Genomic DNA, 22,255 nt, shown 5'->3' with positions numbered 1-22,255 from the left:
TAAATATTTCTTTTTAAAATAAATGATTAAGTATAAAAGAACTAGAGTAACTTTTTATATCAGACAAAAGAAACTTTAAGAAATATTACTAGAAACAAAGAGGGACATTTCATAATAAAAGGTTCACAATTCAACGATGAAATTAAGAAAACAATTCCATTTGTAACAGCATCATAAAGAATAAAAACACTTAATAAATTAAACAAAGTCAAACTCTTTTAAAAAAGATGAACTAGTTTTGTCAATATGGATGAGAATATTAAAAGAAAATGATTTTTTCTTTTGGTACTTGATGCAGTTACTGGAGAACTTAAGTATATCTGGTCCCATTCCTTCCTTGAGGAAACTTTTTTAGTTGTTTTAGTTCTAACAATTATTTCCAGAGCTTTGATATACTCATGCTATTTGAGTTATTGACTTTTGAACTCATCTTTTGACTTCCTGCTACACAGATGAGGCGTTAGCTCACCACGTCTGTTCTCCAAACCCCTGAAATTTCTTATACTTAAAATACCATTTTGTTTTTTATAAATTTAAATATTTAGACCTGTATTTCTTGTTCCACCAGTTTTGACAGTATCTCCTCTCTCATGAAATAATTTCATAAAGATTCTTCCGCTATACCTTCCTATCATTCCCTCCTCCTCTGAACTTGCCAGCTTTTTTATTTTGTCAAGATTAACTTTTATATTCAGGTCTGGAAAAACTGTTTTGTTTATTGATTGATTCTTATAGTTAAAATAAGTGAACTATGTTTAAATTATTTCTAGGTAAACACTGCTCACTGTGGTACTTAGGAGACTAAGATGATGAATTTTCTCTCCGTTGTTCCAGTATCACAACCCTCACAAATGAGAGAATCAGGAGATAACACCCACAGCAGCAGCCTGAATTTTCCCTAGTCCTATCAACTTTTAAACCTATTTATTACTTTTAGGGTACACTGCTATAACAAAGAGAACCTAAAACACGATGGATTAAATGAAGTTAATTTAGTTCTCTCACATATAACAGACTAGTGCTAAGTGCAACAAGGTTGGTGGATGGCCCTGTCCTGTAAGGTCTCCTAAGGACCGAGGTTCCTTCCATTCCATTGCTCTCCCATGGGTACTCTCCTCACCCACATGGCTGCAGCTGGCCCAGCTGGCTCTGCATCTGCATCCAGCCTGCTTGATGGGGGAAAAGGCCACAGCAAGTGGCTTCACGTTTTAGGTACTGATTTATAAGTGACACATATCATTTGTGCACATCCCATTAGCTTAACCTTAGACACAGAGCCATACTTACTGCAAGGGAAGCTGAGATACAAGGACTAGCTTAGGCTGTCCCATATGCAACTACATCTTGGGGTTTTCCTCCTAAAAGGAAGAGGGAAAAATAGACATGGCATACAATTTGCAACCTGACCTAGACTGTTTTGAAAATACTTTGGAATAAGTCACCATTGTCCTCTAAATGCCAAGTTCAATCAGCATTTATGGTATCTGAACAGTGATGAGAATCTCACTGCTAACCCATTATAGCCCTAACTCTCAAGACAGTATTATGTCCACATTATTCTGTCAGTCTAGCCTGCCTTTCCTTCCTCCCGCACCAACTCCTTCCACTCTCCTCTCCCCACCTCTACTTTCTCTCTGCCTGTCCTTTATATGTTGGTATTCTCCAGGGTTCTGCTCTTCAGCATTCTTCACGACTTGCTCAAGATGTTTTTCCCTAATCATCTCATCCACGTTCAGCCTTTATGCTCATCCTGAGGACTGGCTTTGAGACTTAACCTGCTTTAAGTGTTGTAAATACCTCAAATTCAACGTCTCCTTAAAATGAACCTGTAGTCTTTACCTACAAACTCCATCCTTTCTCGGTACTATTATGATGCATACTACCCTCTTCCAGGAAATGCAGAGAGACTATGCAGTTCTTGTTTACTTTGCAAATCTTTAGACTATATTATTCTTAACATTTCCCATCTGTCCTTGCTTTTCCACTGCTATCATAAGTTTCTTACTTCAGGATATTCATATAATCATTCTGATTGCATAGCTCTCTACCTTTTTTTTAACTTCTTACACCACTACTCCACATCTGTCTGGATGATTGTTCTAAAATGGCAAGTCTGATCATACTACTCACCTATCTAAAAGCCTTTAATGGCATCCTTGCAAAAGAGATGAAGATAAATAACATGACACACAAAGGCACGATCTGTTCACTACCTATACCTCTGTAGACATATTTCTTGCTAAATCCTTTCTACCCTACAGTGTAGCTATGCTGAACAATCTACCATACCCAAATATATCATGGTCTCTACTTCTTGTCCCTGTGACTTTTCTCATTGTTGCTTCTGCTTGGAATGGTACCCCGATTCCTTAGTAAACTCTTAGACACTTACTAAGTTTCTAAGGCTTGGCTCAAGTGTGAACTGCTTTATGAAGTTACAATGGTACCTGGAGCTGTAACGATATCTTCATTCATAACACAACTACTCTCTTGACTCCCAAGACCACATGTGCCCTCTTCTTCCCTCAGGTCCTAATGTATTACATATAACTCCTGTCACAGCAACCACAATGCTTAATGCACTGGTTGTTTTACATATTTGTCTCCCTTTATTAAAGATGTTGATGGCAGCAACCAGGCTTATTAGTCTTTGCATTCCCAAGGCCTTGAACAGGGCAAATAAGAGGCAATCAATAAATGTTTATGAAATTATTTGATATAGACAGGAACTAAAAATATGTACTAAGGGACTAGATACGATTATAGCATTATCCATTAAAGACACACTGCTGTGACCAGATCAACAATCTATTCCATTGTGAATAGGCTGCCTACTAGCACACAATATAAAATATTTAACTTATTTTCAGGTAATTTTAACATTGAAGACCCTTTAGTTCTGACACCTGATTAGAATCAGGACTAGGTTCATTTGCCTATATTTAGAGCATGATTCAGGGGATAAGGTTTTCTGGAGGAAGAAAAAGTTGCTACGGCCATGTTAAAGTGGCCCAGGTAGACAGACAGGTTGTTTGTCATTCTAGGGAGTACAAGTTTTAAGGCACTACAAGTAGTTAGTTCACTGATCTTCAGAAGTCACACTTTTAGATAATCAAGTAATATTTGATAGCATGTGGTAGAATATGTGGAATGTTAAAAAGAAATTTCAAGTCATGCTACCTTTGCCCATGAATAGTTTACAACGTAGCTGAAAAGATAAGATATACAAGCATGAAACAACAAGAATATATCTTTACCTACTTGTTACTTTTATCTACTGCTTATTTCAGATAAACTAATTCCACTGTATACTATCAGCTCTCAACATGTACAAATAGGCCAAAAAATTAGATTAGTAACACTTTAAGAATGAAACTCTTTAACTTCTACTGTGGTTATCTGACATTATCTTGACAAAAGGCTTTTGTCAAGGTTTTGAAGATGCTGATTATAATTATACTGATCTGATCAATTGTCAAAATAACAAGAAGCTTTGTTTCAATAGAAATTTATAAAATTAGTCAAAAAATTAGGACTTGAATTTATACATACAGGTGTCCCTTGGTATTGGAGGGGAACTGGTCCCCTGCCCCCCCCACCTAAATCGCTGATATAAAAATGGTGTAGTATTTGCAAAAAAGCTATGCACACCCTCCTGTATACTTTAAATCATTTCTAGATTACTTATAGTGCCTAATACAATGCAAATGATATATAAATACAGTTGATCTGCAACATGAGTTTGAACAGTGTGGGTCCAATTACACACAAATTTTTTTCAATAAAATTTATACCAAGTGTGCCTGCTTCTCTGCCTCGCCTCCTACCTCTTCCACCTTTGCCATCCCTGGGACAGCAAGACCCACCGCTCTTCTTCCTCCTCCGCCTCAACGTGACAACAATGAGGATAAGGACCTTTATGATGATCTACTTCCACCTAATGAACAGTAAATACATTTTCTCTTCCTTATAATTCTCTTAATAATTTTTTCTCTAGCTTACTTTTTCTAAGAATATAGTACAAAATACATATAACATATAAAATATGTGTTAATCAACTGGTAATCGGTAAGGCTTCCAGTCAACAGGAAGCTATTAGTTATGTTTTTGGGGAGTCAAAAGTTATACGTGAATTTCTGACTGTGTGTGGGGGTCCGGACCCCTAACCTCACATTGTTCAAGGGTCATGTGTAGTTGTTATACTGTGTTGTTTTTTTATTGATATTTTTAAAATCTTGTATTATTTTTTATTTATTTTTCCTCCAAATATTTTTGATCCATAGTTGGTTGAATCCGTGGTTGTGAAACCCATGGCTACGGAGGGCTGACTGTGTGAGTGTATGTATGTATGTATATGCATCTACCTATTTATATATATACACTCCCTTAGAATATAACCAATTATTTAAAAAAAATTTTTAGCAATCATGGTTTGGAAAAGTCAATTCACTTTGGAGAGAAAGCAGTTTGAATTCAAAGACAAAATGATTGTCTGAAAGGACTAAAACTGCAGTTTAAGCCAATTCAAGGAACATTCAAAATGTTTCTAGTTTAACATTTTGTGACAGATACTTATCAGGTCAGGATTCCAGCCAGCTTATGTTGATGTAAACTCACAGGAAGTGAATCTAAAACTTTTACAAACCATCACAGTTTTCCAGAGTTAATAATTTTTTTATTATTCCACAGAAGCCAGCTAGAGTCCTTACTCAGGAATTTATAATTCAAACATGGATTTTCTCAGTCCAAAGAAAATCAGAAATAGAAAACAGAAAAGGAGAGAAGGCCTACTGAAGATGGTCACACTAACAATAGTAACATCTGACAAGAGCTTGACATGACTAGAGCAAGAAAGTAATTGAGATGGAACCACTACTAAAGCCTAGCAGTGAACTAGTTATTAAGTGTAAGGACAATTAACCCAACACTTCAACAGAGCACAGAGGGTTTGACACTGATAAGTTTTTAAGAAAAGGTTTAACCATGTCTTGTTTATTCTGCTTAAGAGAAAAGTATGTAATACCCCTAAGAAATTTTCTATCCAAAATAGTTAAAATGTTTTTATTCTTACAAAGGTATCTATTTTTTCACAGTACTTGTTACTACCTGAAATTAAATTACATTTATTTGTGTATTTCTTTACCCTGTCTTCCCTCTAGAAAATGAGGTCTCTAAGGGCAGAAGACTTGTTTATCTTGTTCACTCATAGATCCCCAATATTTAAATGAATACAGTGTATTTCCTTTTATTTGATATTAAATGTCCCATAAGGACTCTAAAAAACATAAAGGAACAAAGAAATTCTTTGTTCTTTCCCTCTAACCACCCAATTGTTACATTCTCCTTGAAGCCCTTCTGGAATTTCCCAAGCAGCTGGCTCCTCCTTCTGTTGTATGCCTGCTACCCAACCCGTTGGTGAACCTGAGTAGGTAGATCTTGTAGCTTGGCTCACTCAGTGCTCAGTGCAACCCCCTTCTCCCTTGCTTTCCTCTACAACAGAGGTGTAATCCTTAGAGCTAGAGGTGACCATCTGACATAATTTTGGCCTCTTCCTGTGGAAAGCCCTGGGAGGAGAACGTCCTTAGCTCTTTCCCTTTCATCCTGTTCCAAACATACAAACAATGCCTGAAGGTTCAGCAGTCACCTTGGGACCATGAGGACTGGGGGAAATCCGGGGTGGAAGCATGAAGTGTGGGGCACTGATGATATACATAGTGGAGCCAGTCATTCGGCGTCGGACTGCACACCTTCAGACATCTAGCACTCTCTTATTCAAATCACTGCATAGGTTTTTGTTACTAACGGCTGAATTCTACCTCTCTTATAGAATTTACCCTGGTCTGTAATTATCTGTTAACAGATCTGTCTTCCCCAAATTAGGCTGAACTCCATAGGGCAGAGACCTTGATATAGTCCTCTCTGTGTACCTTTAACACCTAGGATAATGGCTTGTATATAGTAAATGCTCAATAAATACGTTAAATAAATGAAAACAGTTCACAACTGGGTCATAGTATAAATGTATACTTAGTTAATATCATATAAACCTTACCCTTAGTGAATACACACATCCAAATTAAAAGGAAAAAGTACCTTTTCTACCATCTTGTCTAAGTATGTACCACTGTTTATCACTGCATTAGAAAGAATACTGCAAAATATTTATTTTGAAGTAATTTATATGCATTTTAGCACAGTCTTGAGAAACTATACTGTGCTCATAAAGAACTCCATTATCTCATGATTTGGGGAATCTGTTTGTAGTTCCATGGTACTATGATAAACTGTTCATAATCTGAGAACTTTCAACTGTTTAAATATATACTTAAATATCACCATTACCATTACCATAGAACTTACAGATACAATTCAGTTTTGGAAACTACTAAAAATAGATTTGGTATTTAGTGACATTAAAAAATTATTCAAATACCTATAATTATACATATTGTACAATTTTATCTATAGGTGCAGGATTTCACTGCACATTGAATTTCATGTTTAATTTACACATTGATACAGGAGACAAAGTAAAGACAAGATATTTCACAGCATCTAATACAAAACACACTGAATGTTATGTCTGTTACATTTCTGTAGCAGTTTTGAGTTTTTAACATAATACTGCAGATACATAATCTCATTTTTTCTTACAGCAGCCCTGTGAAGTAGGCATTGTTAACTCTATTTTACAGCTAGAGGTTCTCAAGTTCAGAGACATTAAGAAACTTGCCCAAGGTCAGTCAGCCAATTATAGAAACTAGAACCTTCTGACTATAAATTTCATGTTCTATGGTATCTTTAATTGAAAATTATCTATAACCTTTCCCCAAAAAATGTTAGGATAAGACCCAGATTTTAGAATTCATTATTACCTTTAGATATCTGCAACTTACGTGTGCCTCTTATAGAAACTGAAGAACTTTGTGGAATGGCACAAATACAACATGTCATCTGTGGAACACTCTGATGCTAGAGAACATTTTCATAGACATTCAATTTACAAGATGATTCAACAAATATTTACTGAGTATCTATTAAGTGCCAGATGTAGTTTTGGTAAATAAAATTTTACTGGAACACAACCTCACTCATTCATTTACATGTTGTTTATGCTCCTTTTGTGTATGATGGTAAAGATCAGAAGCTATGACAGAGACCATACGACACGCAAAGCCCCAAACATTTACTACCTGGCCATTGCAGAAAATGTTTGTTTACCACTGTTCTGGGGCATTAAGGAGAATGAGAAGCAAATTCTCACTGTTTCACAATCTAGCTGGGACATAGAAGGGAATCACACATGTAAAATATATCAGTGTGGCAAGTACTAAAAATAGAGGGACAGACCATTACCTTTTTTGATCCTCAGAATAATCCTGAGATATGAATACCAATAATCCTGCCAAGTTCAGATGTCAAGTGATTTACTGGCTATTAAGTTATAGAACCAGGCCTTATAGGTTTTCTCATTGCCAAGCTCTTCCATCTGCACCATTCTGCCTCAAACAATGTGCTAATTATGCAATGGGAAATGACATATATGAACTATAGCATTTGCTGAGAACTTTAATTTACCTGGTGGGCTAAATATTGTTGTTTTTGTTGTCTAATCTCTTTTACTGTTTTAAAAATTTGATTCTTACAATTTCAATGAACTCTAAAGAGACATGTACTTCAAAAGTTTTCCAAGTAGCCACCCAACTTACTCATATAACAAATGAGACCCACACGCGTAAATGAGAAATGAGACACATTTTATATTTCATTTTATTCCTTATTTGGACACAGTGACTATAGTTCATTTTCAGCTGCATATATAATGGTCCTGGATTTGTTCTTATGTTACCTCTAGTAAAAATATGATTTAACATCTCTACTGAAATCATATTAAGCCAAGAATAGAAAGATCATTTCAAGGTTTCAGAGAAAAATTCATCACAGAAATAAGAGGACAGGGTAAAGAACTGAGCCTTCAAATTACTCCTCTCCAAGGACATTCAGATATTGAGCTGTTGTATTACTTACAAAGTGGTACATCATAAGTTTTGGATGAAAAAGTTTGTCTACACCTGAAACAGAGTTATTTTCATAAAGCTTATTTTTTGCTGGGAACCCTCATTCCTGTAGTAAGTCTTCCCTTTTCTGAAAACTACATCAATCCTAACTGGTCTTAGTACTTCCAGAGAATTTATGATGTGCTGGGTCTTCCCTTTTCTGAAAAGTATATCAATCCTAACTGGTCTTAGTATCTCCAGAGAATTTATGATGTGTTGGGCATTGCCATAGTGGCTTATGCACATTATCTCATTTAATAACTCCTTGGTTATATTGACAGGCAGTATAATGTAGTGGTTATAGACACAGGCTCTGGAGCCAGAATGACTGGTTTTTGGATTCTAATTCCCCTTTTACCAGCTGTGTGATCTGGGAAAATTTCCTAGTTGCTCTGTGTCTCAGTTTCCCCAATGGTAAAATGGGGGATAAAAATCATACCTACTTCATGGGATTACTGTGATGATTAGATGAGTTAAGATACATAAAGCACTTAAAACAGGACTTCTACATGGGACTTGTCATTTAGCTGTGAGCTATTTTATCCCCTTATCAACTCTATATGGTAAGTACTGGCCCATGTTACGGAAGAGAAAACTTAGGCTGAGATATTAAGGAACTTGCTCAAAGCCACAGAGCTTTTAAGAAGAACTGAGAACTAAATTTGGAGCGGGGTGTGTGGTGTGACAGAGTACAGTCACTAACAGAAACTATATAAAATAATGATGTGCTCTAGTCTAAAAGAGCTAAATGATTAAAAACAATGAACTTACAATAAGGCATACTTGTGTTATGAGATTTGTAAAACCTATCAAAACCATGCTGGCGTTCAACTTTTTCTGTTCTGGTTCTTCAGTTATTTATGGGGTAAACTTTGTAGCTCTATCATTCTGGTTGGCCCTTTATAATGAAGTTTCTTCCTAAAATAAGGTAATTTGGAAAGGTACTGCTGAGTTCTTTGAGGATCACCAGTCCTAAAATTTTTTGAAACCAAACTAGTCTATATTATATAGAACAGAATTCTAGTGGTTTCAAATAATCACAAATGTGTGCTTGAGACTATCTGAAGCTATCTAGATTTCACTGAAGGTAGTGTAGTAATTTGAATAACAAATGTTGCTTCTACCTGCAAGTACACTTATTTGCTTATACTGAAAGGGGCTGACTCCCAGCACTTAATATCTTATACATCTGATTCTCAATTCAAGCAGCAAATTCTGCACCATAGACATTTCCCTGAGGATTCAACAATGCTGGTACTTGAGAGGGGTATTCAAGTTTTATTAACTGGCTACTTGATTAAAAACAAAAGAAAACCACAGAAAATGTTTATCAAAAACATCAATATTATCAAAAAAGATGGTTTTCTATATTATCTAACAGACTGATTTTTGGCATTTTTTACTCTCTATAAAACAATTATATTAATAAATAAGATATTAAGCATTTTGACTTCCTTTTTATAAAAAGAACCCAGTTTAGTAAACCTTTGTTTTGTATTTCACTCTTTTATCCTACTCAACAAACCAGGAACAGTTAACTTAGAGAGTGGTCTGAAATACCTGTGAGTCACTAAAATTAGTGTTGCACAATAATCAGTATTTCTGAATACATATGTATAGTATATAAATATATATGTGTGTGTATATATGTATATATATATGTAAGGGATGGAGTGTGAACACACACTGGACTAAAGGACTGAAAGCTTATCTGTCTAAATTCTAAATTCTAGCAAATGTAAGATCCTTAAAAGATTGATAAAATAAGTAAATATTCAGGATAATTCCCCATAATACCTATACTGGATTATTTAGAAATGCTTTTCCTTATGATTAGGGAGCAAGGATACTGGACTTCTTAAAATCCTTTATTATAGGTTATATAAATTATAAGGGATTACATATAAGGAATTTTAATGAGTACTATTATAGAAAATGGAACATACATTAAACATATACAATACTGACACAATAAAAATATACAACATGGCAGTGTATTAATGCGACAGGCAAACTACTAATTTCTCTTAGAGAATTATTTTTTTTAACCACAATACTGGATTAACAAATCAAATTATATGTAACTGAAAAATAACTTCTCTATCACGGATTCCTGTTTCACACGCTCACTTCAGCTTCTTCTTTTTCACACTCTCACTCCTCTGCTGCTGCTACATCTCCTAGGATTACTCTTGAGCCTGCCTCATCTGCCTCCTTTCCCTTGGCTCTTCTTGCCAGTTTACCAACATTTCTCATGTACTCTGGATTTGGTCAAAGTACCGGAGGTTTGATCATCCTCTTCCATCTTGGGTGTCATTATTTACCAATTCTTTGGTTCTAGCTTATTTTTTTTTAATTTAGCATTTGTTTTGTATTTTAATTATTTGCTTAGAGTAATTCATATATTAATTTCTTGCTTATGATTCCTTCTTGCATTTCAGTCTTTTCTTTTGGGTTTGCTTCTTACTGAAGTGCATCCAACTTATCCCTCTGTCTGTTGCTCAGGGGTACTGGGCACCTCTGGCTTGGGTCAACATTGGGTCAGCTCCCCTTTTGCAAAAATACTCTTGCTCATATGTGGAAATGTTTTCTTCTTTGATCCTATCCTGCCCAATTTCTGTCTTTCAAGTATTCCTTATAATTTCTTGTCTATTGAACCCCTTCTTATTGGTCCAAAGCAGATCCTGATTCATTCACTTTAAGAACATCTTTTCTGTCACTGGGGGCAAAAAGGGGACATCACAGCATGTGCTCAGACCTCAACCTTGAAATAGAAGCCCAACATCTGTTGATCTCTACACTTTTCCTCATTTACCAGCTTACCAGTTAAAAATCAGACTACGTCTTTTTACTTGCAGTTATATACATGTTCCATTTCTCACAACTGTCCTAACAGTAATACTGAAAGGCAATTTTGAGTAGTAGAAAAAAATACAAGCTGTTGAATCACACATTTGGAATAAATCTTGATTCTATTACATTCTATTTGCCCTTCAGGCAATTAGACCTCCCTGAGACAAATGATTTCTTTATCCATAAAATGGAGATAATACTACTTAAGTATCTGGGTTGATAGTAAATTATAAATGATATAGCATATCATCCAAAGTTTGACTTCAAATATTCTAAAAATCTCTGTTTTTGTAATTTTTTTCTCCTATTAGCTGTAATAATATTGATTTTTAAATTCCTGTTTATATAATATTACCTTTTTTCCTATGCTAGAAATGGCAACAAATCTGAAAAAGCTCTTAAACCAGGTCCTTTAAAATGAATTCACAATAATCTATAAGGATTCTACTTTTGATAAAAGATAGAACAAACTAGACTTAATATAAAAATTGATTGTAACTTTTAAAAGATGCACTGGAATAGCCCTGTTTTAGCAATTAAAGATTTTTGAAAGAGCATAATCAATTTCCAAAAAAAAAAAAAAAAAAAATCTGGCTAACAAAACTACAAAATATCTATTAAAGAAGCTTATGTAAAATAAAATCAAAGTAATTAATTTTGAAAAAGGAGAACTGAAATTTACCACGCTACTTTCAAAAAGGTAAAAAGAAACATCTCTCATATAAAACAAATAACACCTCTATGTGGTTATAACTGTTGTGCCATCAATATAGCTATCTCTACATGTCTCTTATTTGGCTACAGAAATCAAGACTTAAGTAAAAAAAAAAATACAGGCACAAGTAAAAGAAAAAAACAAACTAGTTAAATATAAGACAACTCAGCTCAATGAATAATTTGGCAATATAGTATATGTTTACAGAGAATCTTCTGGAATAACATATTAGGGTCCAATGTACACATAAATGGCTTTTCAGGAACTCAATTAATGTAGAAGATGCTTTAACAATGGACACTTACAACCACAAGGTCTCAATGACCTGGAGAATCATGAAAATACAGAACAATGGTTTGGGCTCTCTCTAGCGTAAGAATAGTTATATCTTGTTTTCTTTTTCCTAGGAGGAAAGAGAGGCCTATCAGAAAGAAAAATTGTTGTGATCTATAGTTTGAGATATGGCTAAAAGGAAAGAGAAAGCCTGGCAGGTCGTTTAGTAAATGCCCAGAGGCCTAAGCTAAAAAGGATCCCATGGAGATTTTTATTTTCAGAGAACAAAACCCTTGACTGGGTAGAAAAGGTCAAGGAAAAGGTGGAAAAGAAGAGTAAGGAAGGTATCATTCATTTATTTTACTGTACACTTAGCCAGCAGATAGGTGAAGCCATAGGAATTAAGTCAACACTGAGGAAGAGAGCTGAGAGAGAGACAAAAAGAAATTAGATTCTGGTCATGGGGCTTAAGCCCAGGGTCAAGCTATGCCTACACCGTACAGTTTATAAGAGTCAGTAAGATCTCTCTTTTGTTTAAGCCAGTCTGAGCTGGGTTTAGTTACTTGCACTATGATGAGTCCTAACTAATACAATATTTGAATTACATAAATCTTCATGAACTGTGAATCAATATTTGTAGCCTGTGGCAACCAGTTTTTGATAAAGTAAGCAAAAATATCCACCCAGGGATGAAATTATCTAGCAGTTTTCTAAAGTACTCTGTATCTTTTCATGGGTGTGGGCTAGGGATGGACGGTAAAGAGAAGGACATAGTGACTGGAAATCTCTGTAAGCACACCCCACCAAAGATGCTGAACCTGCTACAATGGCAAAGAATAATATTTCCATTTATTTTGGCTTTTTCAGAACTGCATCATTCACATCCGTATGATGTGAAGTATCTGAAGACTGCTGTTGATATACAACCAAAAAACAAAACAACAAAAACATATTTAAAGAAATCCAATAACTGTGGTTAACATAGGTAGAAAAACAACTTAGTTTTAGAGGACCCTAATTAACTACTTTCAGAACCATATCTTTAAAAAGTTGTCAATGAAGTGTTAAGAGATAAATGTGCTACCTTCTTTCTCAATATTCTCCATATCTTATTGAAGCTGACCCTATGAAGCATAAAATCCTCTAGTAAATAAAGTTAGTCATAATAAAGGCTATGTATTGAGTGCTTACGTGTTGGGTACTGTGGCAAAATGCTTATGTACATTTACTCATTTAATTTCTATTCTTCCTTGGTTCTCTTAGCAGGGCTTATTTTAAAATCCCAAATGAAGTTATTACGAACAGCACTTTCCAGAGTATGGTCATGAAATGACAAGCTTGGGATTAATACTGGTGCCTCATTTTATGAAGATTTCTTGCTTTCCAGCATTTGCTGGTTCCATCTAATATAGCTAGAATGGCAGCAACTAATTGGTTAATTCCTGAGGCTGGATTTTGACTCCATCTAAGGCCTTATAATAGTAAAGACAAAATACACTGGAAAACTCCAAATTTACCACTATCTCCAACACGTCAAGAAACCAGATGCATTGGAGAGCCCTTATTTATAGCAAACTACCTCTAATAATCTTGCTCAGTATGTAACACAGAAAATGAAGCTTACAATTTTCAAAGCAGTGCTACTCAAAGTGCGGTCTGTGAACCTGCTGCCAGTCTGCAAATTGTTACTTGTCCACAAAGACATTTTATATCACTAAATATGATGCTTAGTTCGGCTAACATTTTTTTCATAAAAAGATTTTCTCAATAAAGGAGACTCAGTTGATTTAAGCTCCTTACTCATCATGAACTGGTAACAGTTTGTGGACCAGCTATTTTGAGTAATGCTGTTTAAGACTTCAATTCTAGATACTGCTTCCGGTTTTCTGTCCCTGCTGCCACACAAAATTCAAATAAATTAATAATCAGATACCTAGCTTAAAGAGTTATGCAGCAGTGGAAAAAGCAATAAAAATTAGCAATGAACCTCACCTTTGACAGAAGCAATTTCACACAGGAAACATGACCCTCATAGACAGCAGACAGAAGAGGGGTAATATGGTGCTTATCTGGAGCCTATGAAATAATAAATGAAGAGATAAGCTTATCCATTTTTCACTTCTTCCTTGTTTCTAGATCTAATTAGGGAACTCTTGTAAATATTTCAAAATCAGTGTTTACCTATTCACCTTTCTACACAAAATCATTCCACAGAAACAAGTTTCTAGTCTCTTAGTGAGCTACCAGAGGCCCGAGCCTACAGCAGTGTCTCTCCTTGGGAGTTAGTGTAGTAAGGGAGAGGGTTTTGATTTCAGCTTAAATCTTGGCTCTGCCACTTCCTGAGGGACTAATTATTTAGCCTCTCTGAGCCTCAATTCCCCACTACTGTGGAAATGCCAAAGTGGTCCAGTAAGGGAAGAGAGGGGGAGAACATAGCTGATAAGGAGGTAAAAGAAGATTGTCACAGTTGGGCCAAGTGACATGGTGCTCCCTGGAATGTGAAAAGTTCATCTCACTTGCTGTCACCGTTACTTGAACACTTTTCTAAAACTCCAAAGTACAGAAGCTACAAAAATCTAGAGTCAGAAGATGACTGCTCTTGTCTGACCGCTTGCCCACTGACCTTTGTCCAACAATTCAGTTTAGATTTATCCCATGACTGCATAGTCCTGTGCTCTATTATGTGACAGTCATTTGCTACCCACAGATAGTGCTAACTTCCCAAGCTTTAGAACTTGAAAAGCAATAGCCAAGGAGGAAACATCCTAACCCTAGGTTTTATTAGCTTTAAAAAGTTAGGTTTTTTTGGCTTAGTTTTTAAAATCCCAACTATATATTTCAAAGTTACAGGAAATATAAGATATCACATCTCAGATTGCATTCATATTTAAACTGAGGTTCCTGCAAATAACTATCTTATAATCTCTAGAAACAATTACCCAAAGCATTTAATAAAATTTTTTTTTCTAGAATGACAACGTTCTCTACATACATTAATATCTGCTCCTTTCAGCAGGAGAAATTCCAGGATTTCAAGCTGCCCACAATCTGCTGCATAATGAAGAGGCTTCCTTCCACCTTCTAGTGTCCGGTTGACGTCCTCTCCCTTATAAGAAAAGCCAAACAAAAACAATATTTATATTGATGGAAGACTGAAGAAGAGAAACGAGGCACCTGATATTTTTATCCTTAAAGCCATAAAAGAATTTCATGAAACAATTACATTTCTTGCAAAGTGAAATAAACAGCCAAAAACTTGAAATGAAATTCTGCACAACAGTTAAAATCCAGTATGTCAGTAATTCAAGTCATGATTAGTCCAGCTGAAAACAATATACAATAATGATAAATATAATGAAATACATTACTGTGCTCCATTTCTAAGGCATTCACTCAGCATAATGTCAATATGTGACCACAAAAGACTGGTGAATTCAAGAACTGAGATCTTATACAGTTCATATGACATGTGCCTTAATTTGTCAAAGAAAGCAACCCTACTTTGATGTGTAGCCATCATTAACAAATTAAAGGTAATTTCAGTATTAGTTATTAAGAATTCATTACGTTCATTCAACATCTACTAAAGCCCCACTGTGTACCAGGCACTGTGGTAGGCAGTGGGGACACAGACAGGTTCCCTACTACACAGAGCTTACCATCCAGTGTGGGGCAGATATTAATAAAATAATCACATAAGTAAATATAAAATTTCAAAATATAAATGCTATTAAAAAAAGAAACACAGAGCTAAACAAATACTTATCAGGAGAACATGACAATCTTAATTATGGATTGGGGTCTAGTGTCAGAAAATAAAATTAAGGCCTCAAAAGGTAGTTTTCATTCATTGAAAATTAACAGAGACTCTAACAATAACAACTACGACTACCCTCTCTACTGACCAGCTACCACGTTTGACACTGTCGTACGTATTTTTGCTAATCTTCAAACCGCCCTAAGAGGAGAAGATCTCCATTTAATATATGAAAAGTCTGAAGCTAAAAGAGGTTAAATAACTTTTTAATGTGGTTTAGTCAGTAACAGAGTAGAGATCTAAACCAATTCTCTTTCTATACCACTATGCTGCTTTTAATTCACTGTTTGCCCCTTCCCTCTTAGGAGAGTTCAGATTTTACAGAGTACCAAAATGTCTAAAACAGTTTATTTTCTCAACACTTATGTCATTCACTTAGCATAGTTTGGTCAACCCATCAAGCCATTTCCCAAATTAAGATATTCAGAGCCCTATCATTTTATAGTCATTACCAGCTGTTCTTTCAACCATACATACCCTAAATTCCCCTTTTTACTTATGCTTGTTTCTGCCTTGCTTCCCATTAATTTAAATAATATGGGTTCACCAAGTCCCAACAAAATTCAAGATTTACCTCATCTATGAAATCTCCCATGGTTATGGTGAGCTGTTCCTCCCTTAAAACTCACAGGAATCAGTTAGTATTTAAATATACGGTGCCCTCACAACTTTTCATGTGTGTACGCCTTCTTTCCCAATGGATTGCAAATTCCTTGAGAGTACAAATTATATGTTTTCTTTCTCATATCCTCCTACAGTATAATGTAGAGGTTAACAGCATGAACTCCATCACCATTAAACCTTAGGCAAGTTACTTTCTCTTTGTGTATAAGTTTTTTTAACTGTAAAATGGAGATAACAGTACCTACATCTCATGGAATTGTGGGGATTAAATTAGATGATCCATATATAAAGCACTTAAATAACACATTAGCTAATACTAACAGAAACATGATAAGCTATTATATCTATGTACATAATAGGCATACTCAAATACTGAATTAAATCCATTACTTGGTCGTAAGCATTCTGAGGGGTATCTCAGCATCAATGGAGGCACTGGAGCATTAAGTCAGGGAACTAAATTATAGAGTATTCTCGAGTTCTAGCCCAGATGTCTATTTCAAATATACTGTTTTTTTTTGGGGGGGGGGGGATTAAGACTTTCAACAGAAATCATTTTCCTCTGAATTACTAGATGATAAAACAAGGCAGGTTTCTACATAATGACCGAAATATGAATAATTAAAGATATGATTTAATATAACATACTATATATTTAAAAACATTTAAATAGTAAGGGTGAATTGGCATACCACCCTAGTCTTTATTCACAACCGTAAACATGTGAGGCTTTGAGGCAAAGAGAGATACTGTTTAAACAATCCACAAATAAAACTAGCTTTTCTTCCATTATTAATATTAACTGGGTAGGTCTTTACAGTGAGACAAAGCAAATAAATACTTGCAGTAAGTAACTGATAAGATGGCTTTGTCAAAGGTATTTCCCTGAATCAAAATGTTACATCTTCCCATGCACTGGCGCTCAATTCATATGGAATAGAGTTGTGAGTTTAAACTTTCTTCTTCATCCCTTCAGATCTTTCCATTACAATTCTTATTTTAGCAGACAAAAAAATGACAATACTAGAAATGCTTTGTGTGACTGACAGAAAAGTTCCTTGTCTTCAGGGCCTTAGCAAAACAGTATGAATGGAGAAACTTATAGCACTGAATGCCTGCATTAAAAAGGTAGAAGGATTTCAAATTAATAATCTTCATACTTCTACCAAAAGAAACTAGAAAAAAGCAAATTAAATCTAAAGTAAGCAGGAGGAAAGAATAAAGGTCAGAGCAAAAATTAAACAGAAAACAGAGAAATAAGAGAAATCAAAAGCTGATTCTTCAGGAAGATCAATATGATCGATAAACCGTTAGCAAGAGTGATCAGGAAAAGAATAGTGAAGACACAAAGTGCCAATACAGACTCTATAGATTACTTTCCCATAAAGAAACCTCCAGGCTCCAGATGGCACCACTAGTAAATTCTACCAAATATTATATTTAAGGAAGAAACAATACCAATTCTACCTATTCCTTCAAAATGGAATAGATGAGAAGGTACCCCAACTCATTCTATGAGGTTGGCATTACTCTGACTCTGAAATGAGACAAAGATATTAATAATACAAGAATAACACTACTGGCCAATATTCCTCATGAACACAGAAAAATTCTAAACAGTATTTTAGCAAATTGAATCTAACATTACATAAAAGGGTAATATAGCATGACTAGGGGAGGTTTGTCCTAGGAATGTAAGGTTGTTTTAATATTTGAAAAGCCAGTCAATATAATTCATCATTTTAAAAAACTAAAAAAGAAACTATATAACTGACGATCTCAACATTAAAAAACATCTGATAAAACACAATATGCATTCCTCCTAAAAATTTAACAAACTAGGACAAGAAGGAAACTTACTTGGCCTAGTAAGGGGCATCTACAAAAAAACCTACATCTAAGATCATACTTAAATGGTGAAAGACAGAATGCTTTCCTCCTAAGATCAGGAACAAGACAAGGATGTCTGTTTTTACCATTTCAATGTTGTACTGAAGTTCTTATCAGCACAATCAGGCAAGAAAATAAGTGAAAGGCATCCATCTTGAAAAGGAAGAAGTAAATCTGTCTTTATCTGCAGATCCCATGATCTATGACAATTTTGCCAGGGTTTCAGCAGTCTTGATAGGTGGGAGCTTCCATAGTGGTGGTGAAATAGGGAAGGAAGATAGTGCTCAGTCTAGTTCCTTTCTTCCCACCTTCCAGCCCATACTCTAGGCAGCAGTGACATCACTGGAGGGAAAGTAAGACACCTACTCTGTAATTTTGACTCTAACTTCAATAAACATTACAAGCTACAGAGAAAATCAAATCCTAGTTTTATCTTCCAGATTCTGGGGATAGAAGAGAGAGAAGCACAATCTTAACAGTTCCCTTAGTTTACATGGAAATCTTAGCTTGTTTTCCTTTTTATCTTGCTCTTCCACTTTTTATAGATCTTACACTTTTCTATGTCCTCCCTCTCCCCAGCCCTTTATTCTCAGCAGATGACCTCATATCCTTCTTTACACAGGAGACTGCCCTCAGACATTACCTCCCTCAGGAACTCCTCTCCACCACACCTTCCAGCAACTGACCCATCTTCTCTTCCTAGCAAAAGCCAATTCTTCACCTAAGCTTTGTATGTCATCCTTTCTTGGTTTTTGTGGGAAAACTAACCACTTGTATGTTGCTTTTCTTCACTGTGTTTTCAACCTCTTGCCCTACTGACTCCTCATTAGCATATGCCACTCACAGCTCTTCCCCTAAAACTGCAGTCCCCAACTCCTGGCTACGGATAGGCACTGTTCTGTGGCCTGTTAGGAACTGGGCCACACAGCAGGAAGTGACTGGCCATGGGCGAGAAAAGCTTTATCTGTATTTACAGCAGCTCCCCATCGCTCACATCATTGCATAAGCTCCGTTTCCTGTCACTTCAGCTGCGGCATTAGATTCTCATAGGAGCATGAACCCTACTGTAAACTGTACATTTGAGGGATCTAGGATGCACACCCCTTATGAGAATCTAATGCCTGATGATCTGAGGTGGAGCTGAGGCGGTGATGCTAGCAGTGGGGAGAGCTGCAATTACAGATTATTATTGGCAGAAAGGTTTGACTACACAATAAATGTAATGTGCTTGAATTATTCCCAAACCATCCTCCCCGACTCCCCAGTCTGAGGAAAAACTGTCTTCTACAAAACTGGTCCCTGTTGCCAGAAAGGTTTGGGACTGCTGCACTAAAAAAACAAATAGCAGCACAAAAACTTCTCCTTGGATCCAACATCTACCCTTTAGTTACTGTTCTGTCTCCTTTCTTCTGTGACTAAACTTCCCCAAAGCACCGTCTATATTTGCTAGCTCCTGTGGTTCACCTCCCACTTTGATCTGGCTTCCACTCTCAACACTATACTGTAACCATTTCTGCTGAAGTCAAGGACGTCTATATTGCAAAATTCAAAGGTTATCTCTTAGTCCCTGCCTTAATAACCTCCCAACAGTACACACTGATCACTCCTTCCTTTCTTAAATACTCTCTTCTCTTGGCTCCAGTGATACTGCATTATGATAGTTTTCTTCCTATCTCTCTGACTACTACTCCATTTCCTCTCCTGACTCATCCATTTCTACCAGATGTTTAAAATATATTTTTGGGGTCTTGATTATGATTTCAGATTGTCATTATATAGAATTCAAACAGTTGATAAATTTGGCTATCCTTATACAGTCTTGAAGTAGTATCTATATAGAAAATCTTCATCACAGAACTTTTTGCCATGATTGGGGGAAAAGGTACTTAGGGGTTGATTATGTACTTTGTATAAACACTAAACATCACTGCCTATGCTTGGCTTTGCTGCCAAAACTTACACATGAGTGGGTCAAGATGTTAGAATGTCAAGTACAGAATTAGATTAAGCTGAATTTGAAGAACATGAAATGGTGAAATTCACTGAATTGGCCTGCTGGTATTATTCTCATAAAAATTTGGTGAGTGTGCCATCAATTATTTTTAATCCAGAAAATCAACAGAAATTAAATATTAAATAGAACACGTCTCAGATTTAATTTCTAAGAGGGATGCTATTCGCTATGCTCTCTAGAGGTCAATATATGCCAACTGACTATCACTGAGTCAGTTATTTGCTTATTTAACAGTACTACCAGCAAGGGGAGACTTTTCTAGTTTGTCAGTAAGTATTATTCCAGGGAAATATCCACTTTTCTTAAGATCAAGATAAACTAAGTCTATTGCTTTCTTTTTGCCTTACTGTAACAGGATGAAATTAAACTAATCTGGTATAATTTCCTCTTCACAATGCCAAGTTGTTTTTTCCTTCTAGTGTTTATTGCTTTTCTAGGTATTAGACAGTTTATTTAATATTATAATATTTTCCCAAAGATTCCAATTTGGTTACTCAATCATTCATGAACCATTTACCAACAGCTTATGAAGTTTCAGGCATTGTAGTAAATATATGAAATTGTGATGAAAAAGGAGCCACTCCCCACAAGGAGTTTGTAGTCATAAAGGGTAAGACAGCAAGCAAACCATTCATATCATATGATTAAATTATATTATGTGATAAAGTTACAATACAGGCTATAAGTCTGCTTTGGGAAAAGAGAAAAAGAGACCTAGCTCAGCCTGGGAAGGGTCTGGTAAAGCTATCAAGAAGAGAAAAAGCTTGAACCAAGTCTAACATTATTTTCTTTTAAAAAAAGACTCTCTTTTCCAGTCTTCATGATTTCATATTTTTAACAATGTAATGAAGATATGTCTTAGAACTAATAAGTAGAAAATATTACATAAAAGATCTCACATCAGGACAACAAAGCCACCAGCACTAGGATTCCTAGTATATATGCAGTATATATGCAGTGTGGTTAGGGGCAATCCTCTTGTTCTAACTGTTGGAAAACTCTGAATCTGGATAGCATCACCCCTTTAAAGGATAAGTAACAGAAGAAAACCAATATGGGGGTATAAAAACTAGTATGATGAAAGAAAAGAAATTTTATATTGAACTCTAAGGATGAATATACTGCCAAAATGATTTAATATAAAAAACTTAACTTTAGAAAACATCTACAGAGTAATCAAAATGGAATCCAAAAGACATGGTCTCCATGAAAAAGGATGTATATCTTAAAGAGAACAGGTAAACATTCAAAGTAAACAAAGTGAGCTGCAGGCTGATAGAAAAAGCGAGCTGCTGAGAAAGTGAAATATAGCAAGGAAACTAAAACTGCAATTACAAAATTAAAATTTACACCAAAACCAGTTAGAGTTGGGAAACATTAAGAGAACTCAATTAAGTAAACCATTGAGAACAAGCTTAAGAAATTCTCCAGGAATACTGAGGTGATAAACAAAGAAGTAAAAACGTTTTTTTAAAAAAATGCTTAGCATAAAAAGTATAAAGTTCTAACCTATAAATAATATATAACCAGAACAATGGGAACATAGAGTTATAAAAACAAAATTTTAGAGCTCAAGAATAGACCTAAGCTTGCAGATTCTAAGAGCTCACTGTATTACAGGCAAAAATTTAGTAAATTCCTCCCTCCCAAATTAGTACAGTTATGCATTCTGTTTCATTAAGGATTAAGGGGGAAAAAAAACCAAAAAATAAAAAAGAAACACATCAACACCAAAAAAATTTAAGTTACACTTCTCTCAACGTTCTGACCTCCCTACATCACTGAATTCCAGAGGACTATAAGCTATCTACAGTAATGATATTTGGAGAGGGTTTGGGGATCATGTGTAGTCTCCTGAGGAGAGTTATTAACACTAATACAAATGGAAGATATGTGAGGTACTCATTAAATACGTTGGGGGTAGGCAGAAGGTTGACAATCTCTGATTTACAGTTTGGAGAGAATAAGTTATGATCCAAGCACATACCACACCAACAGCAAATCAATATTCA

At 35.4% G+C, this 22,255-nt stretch overlaps 1 protein-coding gene across 2 annotated transcripts in view; it reads right to left on the bottom strand.

Annotated features, from left to right (window-relative positions):
* The window catches only part of MTPN (myotrophin), a 70,021-nt gene that overhangs the window by 28,941 nt on the left and 18,825 nt on the right, over positions 1-22,255 (bottom strand). For both annotated transcript variants that reach the window (XR_006738239.1, XM_045564936.1), the window contains exons 2-3: positions 14,891-15,004; positions 13,891-13,974 (exon numbers count right to left, since the gene is read on the bottom strand). Coding sequence is in view for 1 of the 2 variants with exons in the window: in XM_045564936.1 (XP_045420892.1) it covers positions 13,891-13,974; positions 14,891-15,004 (198 nt within the window). In the remaining variant the exon portion in view is untranslated. The remainder of the gene's footprint in view (positions 1-13,890; positions 13,975-14,890; positions 15,005-22,255) is intronic.

Source organism: Lemur catta, chromosome 11, assembly GCF_020740605.2.
Source record: "Lemur catta isolate mLemCat1 chromosome 11, mLemCat1.pri, whole genome shotgun sequence".
Lineage (NCBI taxonomy): Eukaryota > Metazoa > Chordata > Mammalia > Primates > Lemuridae > Lemur > Lemur catta.
This window is presented reverse-complemented; position numbering and strand designations above follow the sequence as displayed.